General features: G+C 37.0%; 1 protein-coding gene across 1 annotated transcript in view; it reads left to right on the top strand.

Annotated features, from left to right (window-relative positions):
* Window positions 1-12639, top strand: part of LOC141506244 (E3 ubiquitin-protein ligase UBR3-like) — a 140209-nt gene that overhangs the window by 18977 nt on the left and 108593 nt on the right. Inside the window, 1 exon segment of the mRNA XM_074212816.1 lies at window positions 4247-4386. Within this exon segment, the coding sequence (XP_074068917.1) occupies window positions 4247-4386 (140 nt within the window).

Genomic DNA, 12639 nt, shown 5'->3' with positions numbered 1-12639 from the left:
TCTTTCTTTCTTTCTTTTTCATTTAGGCCCAAGTGATAAAACCTCACATCTTTGGTTTAAAAATCTTGTGAAAATTTCTTTTGAAAAATGTAATTTTTGGTGCTCTAAATATGCAAACTCTTAAAAAGCAGTGTTTATCACTGCCTAATTTTTAAAGGTTTCCCGGGAGTTGTACTATTTGCTGTGAGGCAAATTAAATGTAAATTTTTCTTAATACATAGTTAACATATAGCTTGAAATACCTTTTGGAAGGAAATAGATAATTTAGAGTGTGGGATGTTAGTTAACTGCATTCTAACTGGGATAAGAACACTGGCATTCTGGAATATAAAATACCTGTTATCTCTTTCTACCTTAGCTGTTGTGGAGAGAAGACCAGGGGAGTAAGAAAGAGCCTTTTGAAATTTTTGACAGATGGAAAGCTAAAAAGGCAAACACTGGTCATTCTTTTAAAGTTCTCTCTTAAAATTTAAGGTTTTTTTTTTTTTTTGCAAGGCAAATGGGGTTAAGTCTCTCTTAAAATTTAATGAGTGGAAGTAGTTGAATAATAGTAGCTAGCATTTATTCAGTGCTTTCATTTGATGCTTACTGCAGCCAAATGAAGTTACCATACTCTTTTTTTTTTTTTTTTTTTTTTTTTTTACAATTGTAGAAATTGAGACAAAGGATCTAGCTGACTTGCCCCAAGGTAACGCAGTTAGAATCTGGATCCAAATAAGATAGAATTCAAACTTAGCACTTTATGCATACTTACATTTATCTGCCTGTGTAGCATCATACTTTTGAAAAGTTGCAAAGAATTTTGACACTAAACTATCCTGAAATTTAATCAGACTGGGAGCAGACCAGTACTAGGGTGAGAATTCAGAGTAAGTCAGAAGCATTTTAAATTATGTCTGTGGTTAATACTAGGATTGGATTAAGGTGTGATTTTTTTTTTTTGGAGAAACTTTTTTTTTAATATTATCATTTCGTACAGATTTTTTTTTTTACATTAATAAAATATTCTTGTTTAAGAGTAAACGAAATACCCCCTCCCCCCATAAATGTAGACTTGCTTGAGCCATAAAGAGGAGAGAAAAAAAATTAAAATTAAAAAAATTATAGTAATAATTGTAGGTATGGCCAGGTGGTGCAACAGATGGAGCACCAGTCCTGGAGCCACGTACACCTGAGCCCACATCCAGCCCCGTAGACCCAACAATCACCCAGCCGTGTGACATGCAAGCCACCCGAACCCCACTGCCCTGCAAAAATAAAAAAAAAAAAGAAAAAAAGACCCAAAATAAAATAAAATGGTAATAATAGTAGGGGTGGCTGGGTGGCGGACAGAGCATTGGCCCTTGATCCAGGAGCACCTGGGTCCAAATCCGGCCTCAGACAACCAGTGATCACCCTGCTATGCGTCTCCAGGCAGGCCACCCAGCCCCATTTTCCCTCAACCCCCCCCCTCCCCATAATAATAATAATAAAAAAATGTGCTTCAGTCTGTGTTCCAACACCAACAACTCTGTCATGGGTGGATCACATTCTTTATGGTAAGTCCATTGCAAAAGTTACTTCCATATTTTTCCAACATTGCCATTGCTGATCGCAACTCCCTCCTTTCGTATTTCTCCACTACCATGTACTATATTTTCTCTCTCCTTTTACTCTGACTGTGCTGTAGGGTATCTGAGTAGTGCAGCAGACAGATCCCTGGCTCTGGGGCCAAGAGGCCCCGAGCCCCCCCTACCACCCCTTAGGCCCAGCATCCACCTGGCCTTATGGTCCTGGACAGGCCATCCAATCCCAACCCCTTGCAAGAAGTAAAAAAGAAAATGTGTTATATCTGACCACTCTCCCCCCATGGTCCATCCTCTCCTCCATCACTCACAGCACCCACCTTGCCCCGTCCCCTCTCTCTCCTTCTTACTCCAGATGTCTACACCCCATTGAGTATATATGCTGTTTCCTCTCCTAGCCACCTCTGATAAGAGCAAAGATTCCCTCTTCCCCCTTGCCTTCCCCCCTTCCATATCATTGCCATAGCTCATTGTAATAAAGAAAAATCTTATTATATGAAATATCTTGGCCTATTCCCTTCTCTCCTTTTTCTTTCTCCCATTACATTTCCCTTTTTTCTATTGACTCCATTTTTACACCATATTTTATCTTCAAATTCAGCTTTCTCCTGTGCTTCAACTATAAAAGCTCCCTCTACCTGCTCTATTAACTGAGAAGGTTCATATGAGTATTATCAGTGTCATTTTTCTATACAGGAATACATGCAGTTCATCATCATAAAGTCCCTCATATTTTCCCCTTCTCCTCCAATCTCTGTGCTTCACCTGAGTCCTGTATCTGAAGATCAAACCTTCTGTTCAGCTCTGGCCATTCCAACAGGAACATTTGAAATTCCCCTGTTTCATTGAAAGTCCATCTTTTTCCCTGGAAGAGGACATTCAGCCTTGCTGGATAGTTCATTCTTGGCTGCATTCTAAGCTCTTTTGCCTTCCGGTATATTATATTCCAAGCCCTACGAGCTTTTAATGTAGTTGCTGCTAAGTCCTGTGTGATCCTGACTGCAGCTCCACGATATTTGAATTGTGTCCTTCTGGCTGCTTGTAATGTTTTCTCTTTGACTTGGGAGTTCTGGAACTTGGCTATAATATTCCTAGGGCTTGGTTTTTTGGGATCTCTTTTTGGGGGGGGGGATCGGTGGATTCTCTCCATTTCTATTTTGCCCTCTGCTTCTAGAATATCAGGGCAATTTTCTAGTTCTTTGAAAATGATGTCAAGACTCTTATGCTCTCTAAGGCATTTTATCATTACCGTCTATTACTATCTATTACTATTATTTTGAATTCTGCCTCAGACATTTATTGGCTGTGTAAGCCTGACTAGATTAACTACTCTGAACCTTAGTAACTTTATTAAAATAAGGGAATTGGATTCTAATAATGTCTAGGGTGAATGATCTTAACATCACAGAAGTACATATTGCTAAAGTTCAATTTAATGACAAGCTGTTAATTGTAGACAACTTTCCTTCTTTGATTTTTGGGGCACATAGGACTTCAATTTCCTCATATGTAAAATGGGAGAAGGAAGAAAAGTAAAATGCAGTTTCTTCATTTGTAAACTGAAGGGGAACTAGATGAAATCTGACATCTCTTCTAGCTCTAACTTGTTGATCCTGTGAAAGGAAAAAAATATTTGGAGGAAGATTTAGTGTTTATGGGTAGACCAAACTGAAATAGTAAAAATGCTAGTACTACTATTTTCTTCTGGGTGTGAGTGGCCTGGATCTTGCAATTAAACTTGGAAATTAGTTTCAAACCAAAATAATTTGAAAGAGTTATAGAGACCTGTTGCTATGTGTATTCCTGATTCTGATGGGATTAAGGGTGGAGGGATAATTGAGGATATTGTTATTGCAGTAAGAAAATATTTATTGTTTTCCAAGTCATTTTTCTATCTTGTCTGATTCTTTGTGACCCCATTGGAATTTTTTTTTTTTTTTTTTTTGTTTTTGGTTTTTGGTTTTTGCAAGGCAAGATCACACGGCTAGGTAATTATTAAGTGCCTGAGACTGGATTTGAATTCAGGTCCTCCAGACTTCACTGTGCCACCTAGCTGCCCCCCCCCCCCCCCCCCCCCCGTGCCGCCTAGTCCCACATTGGAACTTTTTTGGCAGAGATATGGAATAGTTTACCCTTTCTTTCTCAAGTCATTTTACCAATGAGGAAACTGTGACAATTAGGGTTAAGTGACTTACTCAGTTGTAAGTATGTTAGGCTGAAAACATTTACCACTGGAATAACTGAAAGCTTAGTTATGACAGCTTAGTGCATATAGAGTAACTCAGAAGTCTTAAGTGTTTTTTGTGGGGGGTGGGGGAAGGTATGGAACTCCGTGTGTGTGTGTGTGTGTGTGTGTGTGTGTGTGTGTGTGTGTGTAAGTATTATTTATAGGAATATGTTTAATCATAAAAATTGAATACATTTTACTATTAGTAATATTGTAGGAATGTTAAAACCATATAGGTTTGAAAAAAATTCCCTGAGACATTTTTGCTTAAAAGAACTAGTGGAAACAGTATATTTTTAAATCTTAGTTACTGTAAAAAAATCACAAGGGTATTTTTTCTGCCCTGTTTTTATATTCTCCAGAAACTTACTTCTAAATGGTGTTAATAGAAATGTTGTATACTTGGAAAATTGGAACTGACTACTGATTGCTTTTTCTTTTTTTCTTCCTACAGGTTTTGCAAAAGACATCAAATTAAATCAAGTTCAAATATTCCTTGTGTCCCAAAAGACTTACTGATGATGTCTGAATTTGTTCTTCCACGGTTTATTTTTTGTCTTATTCAGTATTTAAGAGAAGGTTATAATGAACCAGGTATGTTTAAACCAGTATCAGTTTATAGGAATCTTTTTTAAAAGGTTCTAAGATATAGCAACAATGATTAGTTTTTTTTTTAGATAAAGCATGAATATTATTTTTTTAAAAAAAGTTTATAAAATGTAACTATAGAGTAATGAAAATGTGAATCTAGAGAAGTAATGACAAGGATTCTCTACTGAAAAGTGACTTCATTGTGTATTGGACGCAACCTGGCATCTTTTACTGGGTACGTAATGAAAAGAAAGTTTGAATAAAGTAATTTGGCCCAACTTAAAGACTATTTGGCCCAACTCTGATTATATATAAAACAACTAAAGAGTTTTAAGTTACTTTTTAAAGATTACTTGGGTAAACAGTTTATGAGGTTCATGAATTTATGACAGTAGGATTAGTAACTTCCAGAAGTCCTGAGATTTTTAGGACTGTATTCTTTTTTTTAAAAGTTTATTTATTAAGGCATTGGGGTTAAATGACTTATCCAAGGTCACACAGCTAGGCAATTATTAAGTGTCTTAGGCTGGATTTGAATTCAGGTCCTCCTGACTCCAGGACCAGTGCTCTATCCACTGTATCACCTATCTGCCCCCAAGGACTGTAGTCTTCTAAAAAATGTATTTCATCTTTCTTTGTGTTTCCCTCCATTAACTTGTATAAGCATTTTGGCTCTCTTTCTGTAACTACTTATGATGCATGTTTCATATTTTAATCATTAGTAAATTTTGTAATATATTAATGGAATCTGTTATTATAAAATAGAGAAAGTTCTTAATCTATTTGTTTTTACTTTTATGACAAAAATAGACAAATGGTTAAAGAATATATTAAATGGTTGCCTTTTTGACAACTGACAATATATTCTAAAAATTTTAATCATTTAAGAAGTTTTGAAGAAACCATTATAGCTAAATGATTAAAATTATTGCATGTCTCATGTCATCAATATTTTAAATTGCTGTTAGAACAAGCAGATGTATCTTTTAAATGTGTAACTGTGTAACTGATATATTAGTAAAGACTTTATGATAACTGTTTTAAATTTTATTTTTTAATGAAATTTAACATTTAAAATAATATAGTGCACCACAATCACTACTTGATTTTTATGTGAACTTTATTGTAATTTTTAAAAAAATTAATTTAATTCAGTTTTGAATTTTTTATGTTTCCCATAATCTTACTTCCCTCCCCTCACTGCCCCCACAGAAGATAGTCTGTTAGTCTTTATATTGTTTCCATGTTATACATTGATCTAAATTGAATGCGATGAGAGAGAGATCATATCCTTAAGGAAGAAAAAGTATTATGCCTGATTGTTGCACTAATGGAATCAGTAAGTCCATCAAGGTTGGTCATCACCCCCATGTTGTTGCTAGGGTGCACAATGTTCCTCTAGTTCTGCTCATCTCGCTCAGCATCAGTCCATGTAAATCTTTCTGGGCTTCCCTGAATTCCCATCCCTCTTGGCTTCTATTAGAACAAGAGTGTTCCATCACATATATATAGCACTTTTTGATAAGCCATTCCCCAATTGAAGTACATTTACATTAATTTCCAATTCTTCGCCTCCACAAACAGAGCTGCTATAGATATTTTTGTATAAGTGATTTTTTTTTTATACATTACTAAAATATTCTTGTTTAAGAGTAACCATAGGGGTGGCTAGGTGGTGGAATGGCTAAAGCACTGACCCTGGAGTCAGTAGTACCTGGGTTCAAATCCGGCCTCAGACACTTAATAATTACCTATCTGTATGGCCTTGGGCAAGTCACGTAACCCCATTTGCCTTGTAAAAAACCTTAAAAAAAAAAAGAGTGCACATAATACCTCCTCCCCCCCAAAAAATAGACCCTCATGAGAAATAAAGTGAATGAAACAGAAAAAAAATGTGTTTCAGTCTGTGTTCTGATACCATCAGCTCTGTTTTGGGTAGATTGCATTCTTTATGATGAGTCCATCATAAAAGTTACTTCCATATTTTTATACTATTGCAGTTGATGATTGTAATTCCCTTTATCCATTCCTCCCCACTACCATATATTATATTTTCTCTCTCTTTTCACTCTGTCCCTATTCTAAAATGTGCTATAGGGTAGCTAAGTAGTGCAGCAGACTGATCACCGGCTCTGAGCCCACATACCACCCCTGAGACCCTGCAACCACTCGGTCCTGTGGTCTTGAACAGGCCACCCAATCCCAGCCCCTTGCAAGAAGTAAAAAAAGAAAATGTGTTATGTCTGACTATTTTCTCCTATGATCTACCCTCCCCTCTATCACCCACATCTCCCCCCTTTCCCTCTTCTCTCCTTTTTACTCTGGAATTACCCTATTGAGTATGTATGTTGTTTCTTCACTGAGCCATTTCTGATGAGAGTGAAGATTCCCTTATTTGCTCTCGCCTTCCCCCCTTGCATATCATTGCAAAAGCTCGTTGTAAAAAAAAACTATTATCTTTTATACGAAATATCTTGGCCTATTCCACCTCTCTTTTCTCTTACTCCCAGCACATTTCCCTTTTTTTTCCATTGACTCCATTTCTACAATATATTATATCTTTAAATTCAGCTCTCTCCTGTGCTACATCTATAAAAGCTCCTTCTGCCTCTATTAAATGAGGAGTTTCATGTGAGTATTATCAGTATCATTTTTCTATGCAGGAATACATGCAGTTCATCATCATTAAGTCTCTCATATCTTACCCTTCTCCGTTCTCTATGCTTCACCTGAATCCTATATTTGAAGGTCAAACTTTCTGTTCAGCTCTGGTTGTTTCAACAGGAACATTTGAAATTCCCCTATTTCAGTGAATGTCCATCTTTGTCCCTGGAAGAAGATGTTCAGTTTTCCTGGGTAGTTGATTCTTGGTTGCATTCCAAGCTCTTTTGCCTTCTGGAATATTATATTCCAAGGCCTATGAGCCCTTAATGTAGTTGCTGCTAAATCCTGTGTGATCCTGACTGCAGCTCCATGTTATTTGAATTGTGTCCTTCTGGCTGCATGTAATATTTTCCTCTTTGACTTGGGAGTTCTGGAACTTGGCTATAATATTTCTGGGGGTTGTTTTTTGTGGATCTCTTTCTGGGGGATATCATTGGATTCTCTCAGTTTCTATTTTGCCCTCTTCTTCTAGGATATCAGGGCAATTTTCCTCTAGGATTTCTTTAAAAATGAGGTCAAGACTCTTTTCCTGATCATGACTTTCAGGTATCCCAATAATTTTTAAGTTATCTTTCCTGAATCTGTTTTCCAGATCATTTGTTTTTTCCATGAGATGTTTCACATTTTCTTCTAATTTTTAATTCTTTTGTTAGCTCCATTCTAGATCTGAAGGATTTGTTTTCCTCAGAGAGCTTTCTTATCTCCTTTTCCATCTGGCCAAGTCTGCCTTTTAAAGTGTTCTTTTTTCTCAATAAATTTTTGAACTGTTTTATCCATTTGACCTATGCTGGTTTTTAACATGTTATTTCTTAAGCATTTTTTTGGATCTCCTTGACTAAGATTGCTGACTTCTTTTTCATGTTTTTCCTGCATCTCTCTCATTTCTTTTCCTAATTTTTCTTCTATTACCCCTTACTTGATTTTCTTTTCTTTTTCTTTTTCTTTTTTCATTCTTTTTCTTTTTCTTTTTTTTTTTTTTTGCAAGGCAAATGTGGTTAAGTGGCTTGCCCAAGACCACACAGCTAGGTAATTATTAAAGGTACTCCTGACTCCAAGGCCGGTGCTTTATCCACTACGCCACCTAGCTGCCCCCTTACTTGATTTTCAAATTCTTTTTTGAGCTCTATTGTAGCCTGAGCCCAAACTTTCATGGAATCTTTAGATGCAGGAGCTTGTACTTCCTCATCTTCAGATTGAGTATTTTGATCCTTCTTGGGATCATAGACAAAGAATTTCTCAATGGTGTTCCTCATTTTTCTATTTACTCATTTCTCCAGCCCGTGCCTGGTTTTGGGGTACATCCTGAGCTTTTGAGTATATTGGGACACCCACTTTGAGGTTTTTTTTTTTTTTAGTATACCTCACTGGGACCTTTATTCCTTCAAGGGCATGTGCTCTCTTCCCTGTGCTTTGATATGTAGATGACCACAGGCACTCCCCTATGCCCTGGAGATGTGAGGAAGGTCCCTGCTATCTTAGTATGAAAGGTCAAACTGCAACCTGGATCTGAGTGTGGGCAAACAGCAGAGTTCTGCCCCAGGGAGAGCAAAGAGATTTCTGCAGTATCCCCTGACCACTTATGGTCTGTGGGCTGTGTTCTGGAAGTGCAGGCTGGTTTCCTTTGCTTCTCACTACAGGTTCTGCATCTGGTGTTCTTACTACATACTCATTTTGGTGTAGCAGAGTTCTCTCATGGCCACCCCCACCCCCCCTTCAAGGTGTTGCTGGTGATCCCTGGGCTGGGTTGGGTTGCTCTGCGCTGTGGCTGCAGCTTTTTTCCAACCCCCAGTCCTAGTGAAACGCACCTTTTCCGGAGAACTTCTAAGTTATCTTGGACTGGGAAAATGTATCACTCAATCTTTCTGTGGGTTCTGCCCCTCTAAATTTTGACTAGAGTCATAATTGGTTGGCTTTTGGAGTTTTGGGGGGGATGGAGTTTCTGGGAAATGCTGCCTTCATGCCACTATCCTGGCTCCACCCCAACTATGGGTGACTCTTAATGTGGGATGATGGGCTTCACGCTCAGAAATACAATGAGCTATATTTATCCTACTGTGACCTTATGAGCAGATAAACTTCAAGACAAACAGATGGTGGCTTTTACTGTAACGTTTAAAAAATTATGTTCTGAAAAATTGAAGTGCTTCATTTTATCTATGAATAAATGAGGTTCACTTGTTTATTTCTCCAGTTTAAATGATGCAAGTAATTTCATTTCCTTTCTTTTCAAAGTTTCTATATTCTTCTGCCAGATTAAATAGCTAATATAGTACAGTTAATGAAAGCTTTTACATATATGTATAACATTTTGTTTTATACAGTGCTCTCTTTGCAATGACCTTGTGATATAGGTAATACAGATTTGCATGAGTGCTTCCTTCACTAATACATTGTATGACAGATCAAAACTCCTTTGTAATTTAGTAGATGATTTTGGAAATTGCTGTTTTGTTTGAAAAAATCATTGCCATCTAGTAGTGCTTTATCTAATAGAACTGTGATTTGAATTCATTGCTTTAGTGAACTCCTACACGAGGAACATTTGCTACTATTTCTTCGAGTTGCCTATAGCACTGAGAGATTAAGTGACTTGTCTACCAGGAGGACCAATACATCTCAGAAGTGAGGATTTGAGCCCAGGGCTTTCCTCACTCTGAGTCCATCTTTCTATCTACAATGCTATTCTGCTTCTCTGTGAGAGAAATAGAATATTAAAACTTTATCTTTCATGTTTTCCAAATTTCATGGCATATCATGGGACCTTATCTCACTCTCTTTAAAGATAAAATGAAATTGAATAAATGCTTTTATTATCATTAATTAATGTGGTTTTAAAAACATACATTTCCTTACCTTCATAAACTCACCTAATGATCATAGTTTACACTTTGGTAAAGAGAAACCTTTGTGGAAAATTTTTCATAGAAAAGCTTCAACTATCTTAATTTTGTAGTTTTCTTTTAGGACATTGAACATGAGATTATTATGGTTATTGTTCTTAGTGATTACCTTTAACAATGACTAAAAAACCAGATTATTAGAAAATGCTTTCTTGTAGCATAGCCAAAATAGAAGACTCCTTTTCCTTAGTTAGATGGCTGTAATAGAAAATTACCTAAGAGAAACAAGGAGATACATCTATCTCCTCTGGATGAAACCATTAGGATCATGACCTTTGCCTTGATGTAGCATCCTTGATTGTCTAGCAAACATAATTGTTTAAATATACAAAGCCCCATTTTGATACCAGTCACTTAGTAAACATTTATTAAGCTCCTGCATGTATCAGTAGCTAAGGTAACTCTGGGGATTTAAAAAAAAGAAAGGCAAAAGGTAGTCCTTACTTTGGGGAGCTCACTGTCGAATGGGGGAGATATGTAAATAACTATGAATAAACCATTGATGTGCAGGATAAATAGAAAATAAATCAATAGAGAGAAGTCACTAAAATTAAGAGGGATTGGGAAAGGCTTCCTATAATAGATGGGACATTAATTGGTACTTAAGGGAAGCCAGCTCAGCCAGAAGGTGGAGGGAGAGTGTTCCAAGAATGAGGAAAAGTCAGAAAAATACCTGAGGGAAATGAAGTATCCTCATTGAGGAAAGCAAAGAGTGGTGTAAGGTTAAAAAGACTGCAAAGTTAGGGATGTTTGTGTAGATTTAAGTTTATGAAGGGTTAAGAGAAGATTTTTATATTTAATCTTCTTGGGTGATAATGAATCATTAGAGTATTTTTGAGTGACATAGTTGGAGGTGATAGTTGGACTTTCACTTTAGGCAAATCATTTTGATAGGGAAATTTTTTGGCAAATGGGACCAATTAATGAGGAGATGAGTGTGCCAGAATGGCAGTAGCATAGAAGAGAAAGAACTATATTCAAATGATGTTACAAAGGTAAGGTGATGGGTTTTATCAGTTAAATATTGATGAGATAGTGAGGAGTGGAGGATGACACCTAGGTTGCTTGGTTGCCTAAAAGGATAGTGCTATTCTTTTTTTTTTAGTTATTTTATATTATTACGATAATCTTATGAGATTAACCATAAGAATAGTGAGAGAGGAAAAAAAATGTACTTTAGTCTGAGTTCAAATTCCAATGTCTCTGCCTCTGGGATTAGTTGCCTTCTTTATCATAAGTCCATCAAAGAAGTTGCTTCAGTATTTTTACCACAGTTGCTTTTACTCGCTGTATTTCCCTCGACTCTATTCCTTTCCACTCTCATTTATTCTATTCTCCCTTCCTCCCTCCCTCTCTCCTTTCACGCTGTCCCTGTTCAGAAGTGTGTTGTATCTGAGTACCCTCTCCCACGATCCTTTCTCTTTTCTATCACCTATTCCCCCCCTTTCCTTCCCCCCATTCCCCCTTATCCCATGCCTTTATTCTCATTTTTCTCTAGGGTAAGGTAGATTTCCTCACCCTATTAAAAGTGTGTATGTTATTACCTCTCTGAGCCATTTCTGATGAGAATGAAGGCTCATGCATTGACTCCAACATTTTACCATATTATGTCATTATATTCAGCTCCTTCCTGTGCCTTGTCTATATATGCTCCTTCTAACTGCTCTTTTGAATGAGAAAGTTTATATAAGCTATCAGTATCCTCTTCCCATGCAGGAATACAAGCAATTCAATGTCATTAAATTCCTCCTAATTAATCCTTCTTGACTACCCCCTCTGTGGTTCCCCTGAGTCCTGTACTTGAAGATAGACTTTTGTTCAGCTCTGGTTGTTTCAATAGGAAAGTCTGAAAGTCCCCTGTTTCATTGAAAGTCCTTCTTTTCCCTGAAAGAGGATGTTCTGTTTTGCTGAGTAGTTGATTCTTGGTTGTAGAACAAGATCCTTTTGCCTTCCAGAATATCATATTCCAAGCCCTACAAGCCTTTAACGTAGATGCTGCCAGATTCTGTATAATCCTGACTATAGAGCCATGGTAGTTGAATTGCAGCTTTTGGTATTTTCTCTTTGACTTGGGAGTTTTGGAATTTGGCTATAATATTCCTGGAAATTTTTCTTTTGGGATCTCTTTCAGACGTGATCAGTGAATTCCCTCAATTTCTATTTTACCCTTTGCTTCTAGGATCTCAGGGCAGTTTTTCCTGTATTATTTCTTGAAAAATGAAGTCTAGGCTCTTTTCCTGGTTGTGATTTTCAGGTAGCTCAATTTTTTTTTTTTTTTTTAGGTTTTTTGGTAAGGCAAATGGAGTTAAGTGGCTTGCCCAAGACCACACAGCTAGGTAATTATTAAGTGTCTGAGACCGGATTTGAACCCAGGTACTCCTGACTCCAGGGCCGGTGCTTTATCCACCATGCCACCTAGCTGCCCTTGGATCTGTTTTTGAGGTCGGTTGTTTTTCCAATGAAATATTTCACATTTTCTTCTAATTTTTGTTTCTTTTGGTATAGTTTTATTTCTTCCTGAGTTCTCAGAAAGTCATTAGCTTCCTCTAGCTCCATTCTGCATTTGAAGAAGTTATTTTCTTTTCTTTTTTTTTTTGCATTTTTTTTTTTGCAAGGTAGTGGGGTTAAGTGGCTTGCCCAAGGCCACACAACTAGCTAATTATTAAGTGTCTGAGGTGGGATTTGAACTCAG

The sequence above is a fragment of the Macrotis lagotis genome, chromosome 1 (genome assembly GCF_037893015.1).
Source record: "Macrotis lagotis isolate mMagLag1 chromosome 1, bilby.v1.9.chrom.fasta, whole genome shotgun sequence".
NCBI lineage: Eukaryota > Metazoa > Chordata > Mammalia > Peramelemorphia > Peramelidae > Macrotis > Macrotis lagotis.
The sequence above is the reverse complement of the archived record's forward strand: the minus strand, read 5'-3'. Positions and strand labels throughout refer to the sequence as shown.